This window comes from Chionomys nivalis, chromosome 7, assembly GCF_950005125.1.
Source record: "Chionomys nivalis chromosome 7, mChiNiv1.1, whole genome shotgun sequence".
NCBI classification, from domain to species: Eukaryota; Metazoa; Chordata; class Mammalia; order Rodentia; family Cricetidae; genus Chionomys; species Chionomys nivalis.
Genome location: NC_080092.1, coordinates 81,716,335 through 81,733,125, shown reverse-complemented (window position 1 = coordinate 81,733,125; position 16,791 = coordinate 81,716,335). Strand labels below are relative to the sequence as shown.

Genomic DNA, 16,791 nt, shown 5'->3' with positions numbered 1-16,791 from the left:
CTGGGCATGGTGATGTACACTTGCAAACTCAGTGCTAAGGAGGCGGAGACAAAGGGTCCCTGTGTTCACCAGCCAATCTTGTCTCATTGGTAATCTCCAGGCAACAAGATTATCTTAAAAGGAGAAAGACTATGTTCCCCAGGATGACTCCTGAGGCTCTCCTCTGCCTCCACACACATAAATACACACATTAAAGACAACAGGAGAACTTGGTAGTGTCCCTGCTTTGGGCTTAATGCTACTCTAGAAATACAAGCAAAGTCAAAATGCGAAGTGGGGGAGGTAGAGACTTAGGAGTCCTCTGCCCAGGACAAGTCACCTACCATTCTGGCTGTCTATTGAAGAGCGCACTGGAAGGATGGATGTAGACCACCTGCTGGTCAATCAGCGTCCGGTAGCCCTCCTGAGGGTCCTTCTTGGCAGCATTCCGGAAGAAGCCGCTGCAGATGGCCTTCTGCACTCGGACTGTGGACTTGCCACAGGAGACCACATCCAGCTTGTGCCTGTCAGGACAGTAAGAGCAGACAAGACATGAGCCTGCTCAGTGCGCGAGCTGCTCAATGCTCCACCTGAGGGTCCTCACAGTCGTCACCAGGACTAGGGCTTCCTCACAGAACAATACAGAAAGAGTATGGTGGGCAATATGAAGGGACTAAAAGCCAGAAGTTTGGCTCAGGCAAGAATTCAACCCCAGACTAATAATCCAGAGGCTTGTAAGTAAAGCATTCTTCTTTATCCCTTCAAGATAGGGTTTCTCTGTGTAGCTCTGCTGTCCTGGAACTATCTCTGTAGACCAGGCTAGCCTCTAACTCAGAGATCCACCTGCCTCTGCTTCCCAAGTGCTGGGATTAAAGGCGTGCACCACCACTGCCTGACTTTAAAGAAAGCATTCTTAACTAATTAAATTATCTTCCTCTCAGGAAGTTTCTGAAGCAGTTCTTAGCCATATGTCTGCTTGAGGAGACAGCCTACAAGATGAACACTGCAGGAAAATGCTCTGTTAGAAACAAGCACACAGGTACCTGCAACTGTGCAAATACATTTGGAGGTGAGCAGTCATAAGACCCAGGGAGACATGACAACCCAAAACTAATGTCCCCATTCCTGACTGACCTGTCCATTATGCCTAACATCTGCTTGCGAATGTCCTGGGCCCGGCGTAGGGAACGAGCCTGGATAAAGTTCTCATAGCACCATGGGTTGGAGAATTTGTTGTTCTTCCAGGAGTTATATACGGCCAGCAGGGTGAGATGGTCCCCTTCTGTCTGATGGAATTTGGCCTTCTTCTGATCTGCAAGGGCCTGTTTATCCTGCCAAGCAGTGGGACAGAAAGTCAAGAAAGTCATTCCTTACCTACCAAGTACTAAGTGAGCAGCTGGCACAGAAACGCATGTGCCAGCTTGTCACAGCATCTCCCACACCACAGCACAGGCTGATGTCACTACACCTGTCAGGACGTGGGGTTGAGCACCTTACCTTGGGTCGGTAGAAGACATTTTGCACAGACAGCATGGACACAATAGTCAGCATCTCTTCGCTACAGCCCAGATGCACAGACATGATGAGCATCTTGCAGAGCATTGGCTCCAGAGGAAACTCCGCCATCTACAGGAAGAAGAAGAAACTACAACTGCTTCCCTGTAGACAATGCACATGGACTGACTAGCCACGGAAGGCCCTAGTCAGTGGAAAAGAGATTACAGATGCCCCAATTTACTTTGCTAAATAAGCTCTCAGATCCTAAGAGCATAACTACTGTTGATGTAAATGGGAATGGTGCAGATACCCTTTATTTGTTTTTGAGACTACACAGGAAGTTAGTTCCTGCCTAGCCTGGACTACATACAGAACAACCTGTCTTAAAATAACAATAGTAGTAATCATAAATATAATCAAGATTAGATTCAATAATATATCCTGAGTACGACTAATTGCGAGCAATCTTTTCTATTAAGAAGAAACATTTTAAAGTAATAATATAAAATTCAAGTAAAAAGCAAAACCTACCAGGCAGTGGTGGTACACTTGGGAGGCAGAGGTAGGTGGACCTCTGAGTTCTAGGACAGTCAGGAATGTTACACAGAGAAACCCTGCACCCTGCCCCCACCCTCTAAAAAAACAACTAAACCAAAATGTTGTGGAATAATCTTTTTGCACACTTGTGAAGATGGTGACTCTGACTGGTTTACTAAAAAGCTGAATGGCCAATAGCTAGGCAGGGTTTCCAGGCACAGAGGGTGCTGGGAAGAAGAAAGGTAGCGTTGTCAACTAGACATTGAGGAATCAGGATGGACAGTACAGAGATGAGGCAATAAAGCCACAAGGGAGAGAGTACATTAATAAAACTGGGTTAATTTAAGTTATGGTTAGAAACTAGCCTAAGTTAAGGCCAAACTTTTATAATTAATAGGAAGTCTCCAAGTCATTTTTTTTGTGAGCTGATGGCCCAAAAGAAAAGTCTGTCTACACTAAAATAAAATAAAAAAGCAAAACCCCAAAGTGGTAAGATGGCTTAGTAGGTAAAGGTAGTTGCCACATAAGCCTGTGACCTGAGTTCAATCCCTAGAACCCACACAAAGGTGGAAAGAGAAAACCAACTCCACAAACTTGGCATCCATGACCACCTCCAGGAACTACATAATAATAATAATAATAATAATAATAATAATAATAATAATAATAAACAACCTTGAGTAGAAATAAACTCCACTCATTTCCTGAAAGAAATAAAAGGCATTTAGGGTCAGCTGTGGTGTCTGTTGTGTGGAGACAAAGGTGAGAGGATCGGAGTTCAAGGACAGCCTAGCTCCCGCTATCCATTCCCCCACCCCACCTTCTAAAGAGCATTTAACCCTATTCAAAGCTTTTCAAGTCCTCAACATTTGCTTTTGCTAAACCAAAGGGGGAAGATCAGCCAGGGTGCCCTCCCCAAAGCACCAGAAGTTCTCCTGCCCCTTACCCTGCGGCCCAGGCGAGTGAGCAGGCCCTCATCATCCAGGGCCCCCAGTGTATACAGCTGCTCCATGGCCGTGATCAGAGTTTCCATTGGTGGGGCATCCATGAAGTCAAAAGACAGCAGGTCATTAATGCCCATGGCCTAGAAAATAAAGTAACAGGAAGATGAGCCTCACCAGTTAAAACGGAGATGGTCCCCTGTTAAAGCTCCACTGTTTCTCCAATGCAATTAGGAAGCCAGGCAGAGCGGCAGTAACCTCCAGACTCTTCCCACACAAAGTTCAGACTATTAACAACCATGTATGTTCTCAGCAAACTCTCTTCCTGCCTCTATTTCCCAAGTGCTGGAATTACAGGCATGTACAACTACACCTGGTTTATGCAGTGCTGGGAAGGAACCGAAGGCTTCGTGAATGGTGCACCAACACTCTACCAACTGGGTCAAATGCCTAGACCCCTCAGGAAACTTGAGAAAACATTCCTCTGTGCTGGAGAGACTGCTCAGAGGTAAGGGCACTTTGCTGTTCTTCTGGAGTTCAGGTCCCAACCCAACATCGGGCAGCTCACAACCATGTAACTCTAACCCCAGGCAATCTGGTGCCCTGGCCTTCTAAAGCACCTGCTCACGTGCAAACACACATGCAAATACACATGCTATACCTAACAAAACAAAAACATTTTTCCCAAATAAACAAACACACAGAGTTACAACAAAAGGACAAACTTTAACTCAGTGTTTAAAAGAGGCTGAAACTGGGTGCAGTGGCGCACACCTTTAATCCCACCACGAGGAGGGGGCAGGGGCAGGTGTGTCTCTGTGAGTTCAAGAACAGTCCTACATAGTGTTCCAGGTCATTCAAGACTATATAGTAGCCGGGCGGTGGTGGCGCACGCCTTTAATCCCAGCACTTGGGAGGCAGAGGCAGGCGGATCTCTGTGAGTTCGAGACCAGCCTGGTCTACAGAGCTAGTTCCAGGACAGGCTCCAAAACCACAGAGAAACCCTGTCTCGAAAAGCCAAAAAAAAAAAAAAAAAAAAAAAAAAAAAAAAAAAAAAAAAAGACTATATAGTAACACCTAGTCTCCCCCAGTCCACACCCCCCCCCCCCGACAAAAAGGGGAAGAAGAAGAAGAAGAAGAAGAAAAGAAAAGAAGAAGAAGGAGGAGGAGGAGGAGGAGGAAGAGGAAAAGCCGGGCGGTGGTGGAGGCGCACGCCTTTAATCCCAGCACTTGGGAGGCAGAGGCAGGCGGATCTCTGTGAGTTCGAGACCAGCCTGGTCTACAAGAGCTAGTTCCAGGACAGGCTCCAAAACCACAGAGAAACCCTGTCTCGAAAAACCAAAAAAAAAAAAAAAAAAAAAAAAAAAAAAAAAAAAAAAGAAGAAGAAAGAAAGACAGACAGACAGAAAGAAAAAAGTGCAGTTATATGATCTATCACATAAAACTATAAAACTGCTTCCTGGGCAAACCCGACAATCTGAGTTTGATCCCTAGACCTACCCCTCCTGTGGAAGGGGAGTACCAACTCCCAAAAGTTGCCCTCTGACCTCCACATGCACTTACCACCCACTCATCTCCACTCATGGTCACCGATAAAAGGAAAGAGTACAGAAATGTGGGGTGCTAAGCCAAGTTGAAGATTCATTTAAATAGATATTTCACCAAAGAAGACACTCAAGCTCTCTCGGGGCAATGCAAGTAAAAACTACAACAAAACACTAGGGTGTAACAGGATAGGAAAAAAACCAAAACAGGACATCTCGTATATTTCTTATAGGAATATGAAAATCCACTATGGAAGTAGTTTGGTGGTGGTTTAAAAAGTAAAACACAGCCTGGCAGGTGCTTTTTCTAATTATAGCCCTCAGGAGGCAGAGGCAGGCCATTCTTTATAAGTTTCAGGCCAACCAAGGCTAACAAGTTATCAATAATGTTTTAAAAATAAAAAGTTAAACATAGTTACCATATGACCCAACTTGTATATCCCTAGGTTCATACTTAAAAATATCAAAAGGAGGCTGGAGAGATGGTCAAGTGGTTGAGAGCACACATTACTCTTCCACAGAACCTGAGTTCGGTTCCCAGCACCAATATCAGGAGGCTCACAACCACCTATAAACTCCAGCTCCAGGGGATCCACCAGTCTGGCTTCTGTACACATACACACATATAGAAACATTATAAAAAATAAAACTTAAACACATATTGAGGGGCTGGAGAGATGGTTCATTGGTTAAGAGCACTGGAGGCTCTTCCATAGGTCCTGAGTTCAATTCCCAGCACCCGCATGGTGGTTCAAAACCATCATAATAAGATCTAGTGCCCTCTTTTGGCATGCAGGCATATATATAGCCACAACACTGTATACATAATAAATAAATAAATCTTAAACACACACACACACACATTGAGGGGTCAGAGAGACCACCTAGCAGTTAAGAGCACTGGCTTCTTCCAGAGGACCCATGGAACATTATCCTAAGACAGGCATGAAATCGCAGCACACACAACAGCCTGTCCACACTTCAAAAGAATTATGCTAAGTGAAGTCAGAAAGACTAGGTAAATGCAGACACTCATGCTCTCTCTCTCTACCTCTCTCTCAGAATGTAGCATATTACTACCAAAGACTAGGGAATGGGGAAAGGGAAGCTGGCTAAAAGGATAATGTGGACACTGAGAGCAGATCAGTGTGATGGCTGTTAAAGGCCGGACCTAACGTGGAGACAACACTAAGCCTGCAATGGCCAAGCACGACGGCGCACACCTATAATCCTGGCACTCCGGAAGTAGTAGCAAGAGGATCGCAAGTTTGGGGCCAGTCTGAGCTACACAGAAAGACTCTGACTCAAAATAAAAACAAAAACAGCAGAAGTTACAATGGCTAGTGATGTGACTCAGTGGGGAGTGAGAGCTTACTATGCTACAGCTGTAGGTTTAAAACACAGAATAAGCCAGACGGTGGTGGCCTTTAATCCCAGCACTCGGGAGGCAGAGACAGGCGGATCTCAGTAAGTTTGAGGCCAGCCCGGTCTACAAGAGCTAGTTCCAGGATAGCTCCAAAGCCACAGAGAAACCCTGTCTTGAAAAACAAAAACAAACATACAAAAAAACAGAACAAGCCATCTTTAACGCCAATGCTCAAGGCTGAAGTAGGCAGATCTTTATGAGAGTCCGAGGCTAGCCTGGTCTACAAGTGAGTCCCAGGACATGCAGGATTACACAATGAAGTCCATTCTCAGAAAACAACAAAGAAGAAGAGGAGAAAGAGGAAGACAGACAGAAAGACCAAAAAAAAAAAAAAAAAAGCTTAAAGCAATTTGTACATTTTAATTATACATATTTTACAGTAATAAAAGAGCATAGCTTTGCTGTCCTGTCTTCTGCACATCTGTGGAGTGCTTCATGCCATAGTAGTGGCTGGGGCATAAAGACAATGCCACACGGCTACTGCTCAAGAGTTCTGTGTATGAGAACAAATGTATGGCACAGAACAGCGAATTTGGTGAAGTGACTGAACGATGCTCTGTTCGTCTGTGAAGGGTGATGTGCTTCCCCTTCTTCCTCATAAAGGGTCTGCAATCCTAAGCACAGCAGGCATCCAATAACTGCTTACTGTGTGAACAATAGCTGTGAAGAGTTATGTCAGCAATCACTGTGCCAAGTGCCTTCGCCTGCATCCTTCCACCTTGCTCTCCAACCAACACTATTAACAGATGCCTTTTTACGAGAAAATCACAGAACAGGGGGCTGGGCAGATAAACGTGTCCAAAGTCACACGGCCAAATCAGAAGTCTGGGCCATGGAGGGACCACAGCGGGCTTTCCTCTGAAACCCTGTTTTGGTCTTACACTAAATGAATAACAAAAGACAAGAGAGCACTCTGCACTGGTGAAGTGCCAAGGCTCAGGGCAGCACTGGCGTCACGGGACACGCCATGAGCTGGGAAATGACTCATGTGACTCCTCCTGCCAAGAGAGACGGAAGAGCTCGCTGGGGAGTGCTAGAGGAAGAACAGAATTCTGACTGAAAGCAAGTCCTGCACGACAGCTGGGACCTGGACAACCTCCCCCTTACAGTTTCAGAACCAGTACACCTTCTCCCCTTTTTAACCAGAATCCAAGGCTGGAGAGATGACTCAGCAATTCTGCTGTTCTTCCAGAGGACCTGAGTTTGATTCCCGACCCCCATGTCAGGTTCATAGCCATCACCTCCAGAGGGATTCTGACGCCTCTGGCCTCCCTTCTGAGAGTATCTGCACTTGAAATCACATATCCACACGCACACAAAAGTGCATACATATGCACATAATTAAAAATAATGACAATGAACATTAAAAAACAAAATTTAAAAGCAGAATTCACCGAATGTAGTGGAACATGCCTTTAATCCCTTGGGGAATTAAAGCACTTGGAGGTAGTGGTAAGTGGATCTTTTTGACTTCAAGGTCAAACCTAGTTTATATAACAAGTTCCAGGCCAATATATAGTCAGACCTTGTCTCAAACACATGTGGGAGCGCATGTACACACACACACACACGCACACACACACACACATATGCAAGCAAAATGCAAGGAACAAATAAATTTGAATCTGAAAGCTGAAGTGGTTGGGGTTAAACATGTTTGTCTGTAGTTTGGCACTGATTACATAACTAAAACTTAGTAGAGCCAAATATCCTGCTGGTTATTACAGTAAAAAACAAACCATGCACTCACAAGAGACTACAATTTCAGCCCAGACTTGCACAGGGAAGCTGTTATCACAGACACCATACAACACTGTACTTCATTCAAAGGAATGGTTCTGTGAAGTGACCTGAGTAAGGGGGCTGTGCGATAGGCAGTTCTTACCTTGAGGGACAGCACTGTGCTGGCCAGGTTGGTTCTCTGGATTTCTGGCACATTGGTGGTCAGCATTTCATCTCGGTAGGCACGTTCTGTGTACAGCCTGTAACACTTCCCTGGGCCAGTTCTCCCAGCTCTGCCAGCTCTCTGCTTTGCCTGAGCCTACAGGGTGAGCATACAGAGTACCAGCTGTAAATCATTGCTGAGCAGCTCTAGCCAGAAAATCTGTCAGGGAGGGGACTGGCAAATGCTTTCTGTTTGCTTTTTATGAAGCAGAGTCAGGGTTTAACAAAGATAATTTCATCTAAATTTTAAGCATGAGGGTTAGGGAAAGAAAAAAGCTCAGAAAGAAAGGTCTACCACCACTGCACTGGGGTGGGTTTCTCAGAGTTACCAGTTTAGGACCATTTCCAGCACTAGAGATGCTCTTACCAATTCTCAGTACTTCTAGAAGTTTGTTCCAGGGAAGCACAAACAAGGCAGGTGAACAGAAGAAATACAGAGAGCAGAACAAACAATAAAACACCAGCCCCACAATTATGATCAAAATTGGAAGCAAACTAAATAAATTATGTAGATCACACCGATGACTTTGCAGCCATTTTAAAATAGGCTTTGCAATGTTTGATAACAAAAATGACAACCATCAGATGAAAAGTGCAAGTTACAATTAATACGACACTAATTTTATTAATTGTTGGCTTTATATTCTATTTGGCTTCTTGAGACAGAGTCTCATTACACAGCTGCCTGAAATAAAGAGTACTGGGATTAACAGTGTTAAATGTGTGTGCGTGACATCACACTTAGGGGTCTATCTAGCCCTGGCTGTCCTGGAACTCAGAGAGTCTCCTGCCTTGGCCTTCCAAGTATTGGGATTATAGGCATGAACCACCATGTCCAGCTTATGAAGGGCTTGATGCGTATGTAAAAATTATTAGGATGAAATGGCTGGAGAAAAACAACTCAACAACTTGTCAGTGGCTTAGTCTACTGGTAGCTTATGCATGGTTTCTCCTTCCTTCCTTTCTTCCTTCTTTCCTTCTCCCTCCCTCCCTCCTTTCCTTCCTGGTTATTTTTGTTTTTGAGACAGTGTTTCTTTGTGTGTAGCACTGGCTGTCCTGGAACTCCCTCTGTAGGCCAAGTTAGCCTTGACCTCACAGAGCTTTGCCTGTCTCTGTCTCCTGAGTGTTAGGATTAAAGGCATCCCATCACCACCCAGTATATTTCTTTAGATTTACTTACTATTTTTATGTGGATATGAGATACATGTATGAATTTATGTGTACTACATACACACGGGAGCCCTCAGAGGCTGTAAGAAGGCACTGCCATCTCCTAGAACTGGAGTTACAGGAGATTGTAAACCACCTCACAGGAGCTGGGAACAGAACCCAAGTCCTCCATAAGAAGAGTAAGCACTCTTAACTGCTGAGCCATCTCTCCAGGACTATATGTCTTTTATTTTAAGACTTTAGTAAATATCCAATGTAGAATGTGTAACAGTTAACAGTGAAAAAAATCAAGCCCTTTAAAAAAAAAAAGGTTGAGCGTGGTGGTACATGCCTTTAATCCCAGTACAAAGAAATGCTATCTTGAAAAAAAAAAAAAAAAAAAACCCAAAAAACACGAAAGCACAATGAGTCATCCGAATCTAGGCAACACTCACACTGCCGGGACTGCACAGCATCCCATGACGCCTCTCCAAATCAGGAAAGACACATGTAGTCAATTATTTGGTCATCCGGACAGAGACACACTAAGAAGCTATACAGAGCACATGTACTGTCCCCCAAGCTTTCTAGATCTAACCCTGCCTCTAGCAGCTATGTAGGAACAGGTAAGTCCTTTCCTCCCACTGCACCCTAACCACCTTACTGTGAAATGACAATACTGTCTCCTAGCACTCAATACCCTGAGTTAGTGCATGTTAAATGCCCAGGACAGTGCCTGGTACTTGGTAAGCACCCTGTGAATATTAGTTGTTATTATTATTACCGAACTACAGGATGGAAATAGCTTTGTGGTTTTTACAAACTATAAATGCTAATGCAGGGCTGCTATGAAAGATGAACACAATATTTAAGTGTCTAAAGCAAAAAAGTTCCCATTACCCACCAAGAGAACCATCAGTAGCCTAGCGGCACCCACAAAAAAGTCTTAGCTAACATCCTGCCTACCAGCTTCCTGGGGCACAGCCGTATGCTCAGCCCAGAAATGTACATCATGTATTTTTTAAACAAAAATTGGATTGTTTCATTCATCATATTTTGTAGCTCACTTCCTTCAATTTGCCACAGTTACACATTCACAATATTAAATATAAATACACACCAGCAGTTAATCCCACATAATACTCTACGGCATGGTTATACTATATCAGATTAAATTCTTCCCCTTCTGGCTGATCTAGAAGCCATTCTTCCGTCAACAATCATTTTTGTTCTTTGAATATGTACTCAATCACGTCTAACTTTCTAATATGTTCCTAGAAACAGAACAGGTTAAACTTTAAAATTTTATATAAGCTGTCACCAAATTTCCCTTAAAAAGATGACCAGGTAATTCATTTTAAAATATACTTTAGGCAAGAGATTATCTCATAATTATTGAAGAAATGGATAATTATCTCATCAGTTACTACTATCTCAGCTATCTGCTGCTAAGCATTTAAAAATATGTTTGCAGGGATGGAGAGATGGCTCAGAGGTTAAGAACATAAGTCCTGAGTTTAGTTCCCAGTAACCACATGGTGGCTTACAATTACCTACAATAAGATCTGATACCTTCTTCTGGCTTGTGGGCATACATGCTGACAGAACACTGTATACATAATAAGTAAATAAATCTGAAAAAAAGAAAAAAATATGTGCTTGCGGGGTGTGGTGGCATAAACCTTTAATCCCAGCACTGGGGTAAGGGTGGGAAAACAGAGGCAGGCAGATCTCTATGAGTTCAAGGCCAGTCTGATCTACATAACAAGTTCCAGGCCAGTCAAGGCTACAAATACGTACTTTATTTATATATTATATATTTTATATATAATATAGACATATATTAGATATTTAGCATATGTTTAGTATATAATATATATTTATTAAATTATATTTATTTATAATTTTTGAGACCTTGTCTCAAAAAAATTTATGTGATATTGTGTGTGTGTGTGTGTGTGTGTGTGTGTGTTTGGGGGCTAGAGAGATAGCTCAGTGGTTAAGACCACTCAGAACCATAACAAATCCCAGAAATACCCTCACCAGGATTTTGGAGAAAGCTAACATAGATGCAGCCAACCTGAGAAATAGGTGTCACCACAAGCTGGTCGATTCCTGTTTTAGAATTGTAAACTTTCTGCTTCACAAACCCAGGGTCAACTACATAGTAGATGCCGTCAATGGTCAGCGACGTCTCTGCGATGTTGGTGGCAATCACGACCTACAAATGAGAAAGACAGAGGCAGAGTGAGTTGAGGCTGAAACAGGCCCCACAGATTCCCAGGGACCTGCCACTACCTCTGTCTGCTATCACCTGACATGTAATCCCGGCTCAGGCCTCCAGTGTCAGAGGGGAAGGGGCCTTCATGTGAACAGTTCCTTTGGAAGTGGGTGGTGCCTCAGAAGTTTGTAAAGCAGCAAAGAGCCAAGGCTGCTCAGAGCCAACCTCACTTGGTATAAATAGCTGTGTATCTCATTGTCTAGAGCGATGATTACTATAACTTTAATATTCCAGCTCCCTGGGAAAGCACAGACTTCCTGGCATCACATGTGCCACAGCAAAATGAGCTTCTTCTCCCACAGAGACATCTGGACTATGAGTGGGCTGTTCATATATGTGGAACACAGGAGGATTGCATCTTTTCTTCTCATCATAAAATGAACATGAGGCGACAGAGGAATTTCATGGGGTGTGTACAGCAGTATCTGTGATCTAGAAGATTACGACTCTCAGCTTGGCTCTGCCACTGGTTTTCCACCCAGAGGTTCAGCTCATAAAACACAATTGCTTAGAAAAATCATTGCTAGGAGGCACCAAAATGTCTCACAATCATACCAGTATCTTATTGGCCCTGGAAGGCATTTACCTGCCACACAGCCACAAAGGCCCTGCTTAGAAACCATCCAGCCTTGGGGCCGGAGAGATGGCTCAGTGATTAAGAGCACTGGCTGCCCTCCCAGAGGACCTGGGTTCAATTCCCAACACTCACATGACAGCTCACATCTGTCTATAACTCAAGTTCCAGGGCTTCTGACACCCTCACACAGTATACATGAAGTCAAAACACCAATGAAACCACGTTCCACCCAGCTATGCAAGTCACTCTTCACCCCTCCACCTCCTGACACCATGTGTGTCCGCCCATCTATTTCCATCGCTAGGACTACACTCAGAGAAACACACATCCCAATAAACTGATAAACAAATGTTTACAGCAGAAGCACTCATGGTATACTACAAATTAGAAATAATCTAATGTCTATCAACTAATGAACAATATACAAAATAAAACTGATGCAGGCTCTAGCAGGATGGCTCAGTGGGTAGACACTTGCTGCCAAGTCTGATGACCTGAATGATGGTAGAAGGATAGAATCGACTCCTGCAAACTGCCCTCTGACCTGAACACGTGTCATGGTGTGCACATGCCACCATGTCCAGCTGTGAAATCAATTGTTTTAATTTAAAAATCATAAATTAAGAAGAGGGATAGCTTAGTGGGTAAAGTACTTGTCGCAAAAGTCTGAAGACCTGAGTTTAATACCCAGAACCCATATAAAAAGGCTAGGCTCTAATCTACATGGGAAGTAGAAAAAGACAAGACCTCCTGAGTAAAGTGGGAGCGTGGGGATCATGGGAGAGGGCATAGGAAGTGGGGGAGGAAGAGAGGGGAGTGGAGAGAATATACAGGTCAATAAAACAATATAAAAAAGGATTAAAAAAAAAAAGATTAGGCATGGTGGCATGTGCGTGTAATTCCATCACCAGGGAGACTGCACACCCCACATGATTTCAGGGTATGTGGAACAACCTCACTTTCAACCCACATTACCTTTCTGCTGCCAGGAGGAGCTGGATCAAAGATCCGGGTCTGCATCTCACTGGGAAGGGCAGAGTACACTGGGAGGATGATCAGCTCGGGAACGTCAGGTCCCAGGGATTTCATTCTTTCATACAGGATCTCACAAGCAGTATCGATTTCTTCCTGACCAGTCAAGAAAACCAAGATATCACCTATGAAGAGAATGAAGCATCACTTACTCTGTCTCTGGGGGGTAGGGGAGTGTTTTGTTGTTTCTTTTGGTTTCTCTTGTGCATGTCTGCCATGGAGCCACATCCCCAACCCTCTTTTCACTTTTTAAAAGTTTGAGACAAGGTCTCACTCAGCTGTCCAGGCATGCCTTGAACTTGAGACGTCCTAGCTAGTTAGCTGGGATTACAAGCCTGTAAGAAACAGAGATGAGTCAAGCTGTCCAGGCTGGCCCTCGACTTCTAGCTCAAGCAATCCTCCTGCTTTAGCTTTAGCCTCTTGGTAGCTGGAACCATAGGTACAAACCACCACATTCTGCTTGAGTGAAAGGCTACAGCATCACTCACAGCATCGCTACATACAGACAGAAATACACATTCACACTATGGACGCCAAATAAACCAAGAGGGCTGTAAGGAGAAACCCTGTCTCATTTAAACCTAATGTCACTTCTTTAACGTTTCCACTACCATTCCAAATACACATGCCTGAGACTTACAAGGAGAACACTATTTAAACTAGTCAAAAATACACTCACAGCAGGATTTTTGGCCAAGACAAAAGCTTTTCCACTCCCCTCACCTGGTGGCTCTGTTAAATGGATCTGCATGACAGTGATCAGACTGGCATCCAAATAGTCTGTCTCGGGCTCCTTTGTGTACAGTATTTCCACGGGATAGGTTCGGCCAGGGATGGTGAAGATGGGCGCTTCATAGAAGTATTGAGAAAACTTCACCGCATCCAAGGTGGCTGAGGTGACAATCAGCTTCATGTCTTGTCGTTTTTGAACTGTCTAAAGGAAAATGTAAGGTGGTTTACTAAAAAAGACTATGTGAACCGTCAGAGGGCACTCAAATCCTAGTCCCAGAAACCGGGGTTTACCTGCCTACCTTTTTCAACAATCCAAAGAGGACATCTGTGTGAATGGTCCTCTCGTGGGCCTCGTCCAGCATGATGATGGCATACTGAGTGAGGTCGGGGTCAATCAGGCACTCTCTCAGCAGCATGCCGTCTGTCATGTACTTGATGACCGTTTCTGGGCTGGTGCAATCCTCAAATCGAATAGTGTAGCCCACCTACAGCAGGACAGAAGAAGAAACCTAAGCTATGGGGTCCCTCTGTGAAATCATCAGACAGGTCTCATACTCCTAGTAGAGAGGAACTAGCCAAGACCTCGGTGGTTTCCTCTAGTAAAGTCTGCCCTGCCCTGGACTTGACCCTGAATATCTTGATGACGATGAAAAGCTCTCTCCTTTGGGAGAAACCTAAAAAGGTAAAAACATTCTCATTTTATAGATAAGGTATCTGGGCCTTTCTGTTTTTCTTTTGGAATTCACACAGCAGCTTCTCCAATCACTCACCTCTTGACCAAGACAGCAACCAAACTCCTCCGATACTCTTTTGGCCACGGACATGGCTGCTACTCTTCTGGGCTGGGTACACCCAATCTTGCCCCTTGAAGTGTAGCCTGCCTCCGCCAGGTACTGGGTGATCTGTGTCGTCTTCCCAGATCCTGTCTCTCCAATTACAATGAGGATCTGATTGTCATGCACAGCCTGAAAGCAGCACAATATAAATATACTTGTTAAAATTTGCCAAAGGGGCTAGAGAGATGGCTCAGTCATCAAGAGCACTGGCTGTTCTTGTAAAGAACCTGAGTTTGATTCTCAGCAGCCACGTGGCCCCTCAGTAGTTCCAGTGCTCTCTGACTTCTGCAGACAACAGGCAGGCACATAGTGTACAGACATACAGGCAGGCAAAACACCAAGCAGGAAGGAGGAATCTATCTGAGTTTGAGGCCAACCTAGGATACACAGTAGGTTTTAAGTCAGCCTGGGATATGGTATGAGATGATGTCCAAAAAACCAAAAGGAAAGGCTGAGGGGATGGTGTGTAGCTCAGTTAGCAGACTGTTTACCAGCTTGATCCCTAGTACTATGTGGAGGGCCATGCCCATAATTCCAGAACTAAGGCAGGAATGTTAGTAGTTCAAGGTCATCCTCAGAAAGCTTGAGACCAGATGGAAAATACATGAAACCCCATCTTAAAAAAAACAAAACAAAACAAAAAAACTCTTTTTTTAAGGCAGGTGTGGTGGTTCACACCTGTAATCACAGTACTGGGAAGGCTGAGGTAAGAGGATGGATTCATCATCAGTTCGAGGCTAGCCTGGGATACAGAATAAGGAGCCTGTGAGATGGTTTGGTGGCTTAAGGTTGACACAGCTTGAGTTTGAACCCATGTAAAGGTAGGAGAAATCCAACCCACAAAATGTCCTCTCATCCCCGGACACATGCCTTGAGGTATGTGCCCTGGCCCCTACATCATACACACATTAATAATGAGGAATCTGGGTCATAGCCTAGGCAGAGCAGTGCTTGATGGGATTTGAGCTCTAACACCCCAACACACAGCTCACTTAGTAAACACTACACCCCGTCCCACCTGCACCAGCTGTTCCTTCAGTTTGTAGATGGGCAGGCTCTCCCTCTGTTCAAGGATTGACATCTGGGTCTTCTTCCCGTAGGAGGCTTTGTTGCCCCCAAAGGCATGCTTCTTCCACTCGGGAATGTCATTGGGCATCATCCCAATCCCCCGCATGTTGGCAGCGATCTGCCTGCCCTCCGCTGGAAAGGAAAACAAACTGAGTGTTGGCCTCAAGCTACTGTTACATGCCATTTTTCCAAGTGTTAGCTCAGGGCCTTCTAATATACCCCAAAGCTATGCGGCCATCACCACCTAACTACAACATTCTTAACCCTCCCAAAGACCTCTTTCCCTTTTTGCCTTCCCTTGACACCTCTGCTCTCTTGGGCTGCACTCTGGGAGCTTCATACGGTGTGTGCTGTCTTGGGGTTTTCACCTGCTTTAAAGTTTTCAAGATTACCCCAAAATTTGTAGCTTGAATTGGGAACAAAAGAATGAGCAATAAAAATAATTTGGGTGGCTCACTCAGAAATGCAAAACTGTTATGAACTTGGTGGCAAAAATACCCAAAACATTATATACTTCAGTCTCAGGGACAGGAGAGTCGGCTCTGTGTGCTCTCCAGAGGACTCGAGCACCCAAGCTGGGTGGCTCACAACCACCTGTAACCAGCACCAGGGGGTCCAGCACCTCTAGCTCTGTGGGTACAAACCCACACACAGACACATAACTTAAAATAATAAAAAATAAATCTTTAAATGTTTATATATATGTAAATTTGAGATAGGGACACAGAGTAAGACCCCCTCTCAAAACATACACATGCGTCCACGTGCACGTACACGAACACACACACACACAGACACTCACACACCTTACTTTAATCTACAAAGCAAATCAGTGAGCTCTGAAAGAGGTCAAAGGAGTCTCACAGTAAAGGGTAAAAGGGGAAGGGAGCTTGTTCCAAGAGAATGAAGGGTTCTGTGTGTGTGTGCATGTACAAGACATCGTGTCGCTGTAGGGTACACATGTGTACCAATATGTACGTATATGTACATATATGTGTCCATGTCTGTGGAACCTAGAGGACAAGATCAGGGGTCCTTCAGGCGCCATGACTTTTTTTTCTCTTGAGACGGGGTCTTTTACTAGTTTGGAACTAGCTAAGTGCACTCTGCTGGTTGGCCAGCAAGTCCGAGTCACCTGTCTCCCCAGTGCGGAGATTACAAGCACACACCACCATGCCCAGCATCATTAACACGGGCTCCAGGGCTCAAACTAGGTCTAAGTACTGACAAGGCAAGCAGTTTACATCT

The 16,791-nt window shown here is 44.5% G+C and overlaps 1 protein-coding gene across 1 annotated transcript in view; it reads right to left on the bottom strand.

Annotated features, from left to right (window-relative positions):
* Dhx8 (DEAH-box helicase 8) overlaps positions 1-16,791 on the bottom strand; it is a 32,948-nt gene that overhangs the window by 2,059 nt on the left and 14,098 nt on the right. The window contains exons 12-22 of the mRNA XM_057775107.1: positions 15,494-15,675; positions 14,410-14,604; positions 13,939-14,124; positions 13,631-13,841; positions 12,851-13,032; positions 11,098-11,238; positions 7,810-7,965; positions 2,960-3,097; positions 1,477-1,605; positions 1,114-1,310; positions 324-503 (exon numbers count right to left, since the gene is read on the bottom strand). Coding sequence (XP_057631090.1) covers positions 324-503; positions 1,114-1,310; positions 1,477-1,605; positions 2,960-3,097; positions 7,810-7,965; positions 11,098-11,238; positions 12,851-13,032; positions 13,631-13,841; positions 13,939-14,124; positions 14,410-14,604; positions 15,494-15,675 — 1,897 coding nt within the window. The remainder of the gene's footprint in view (positions 1-323; positions 504-1,113; positions 1,311-1,476; positions 1,606-2,959; positions 3,098-7,809; positions 7,966-11,097; positions 11,239-12,850; positions 13,033-13,630; positions 13,842-13,938; positions 14,125-14,409; positions 14,605-15,493; positions 15,676-16,791) is intronic.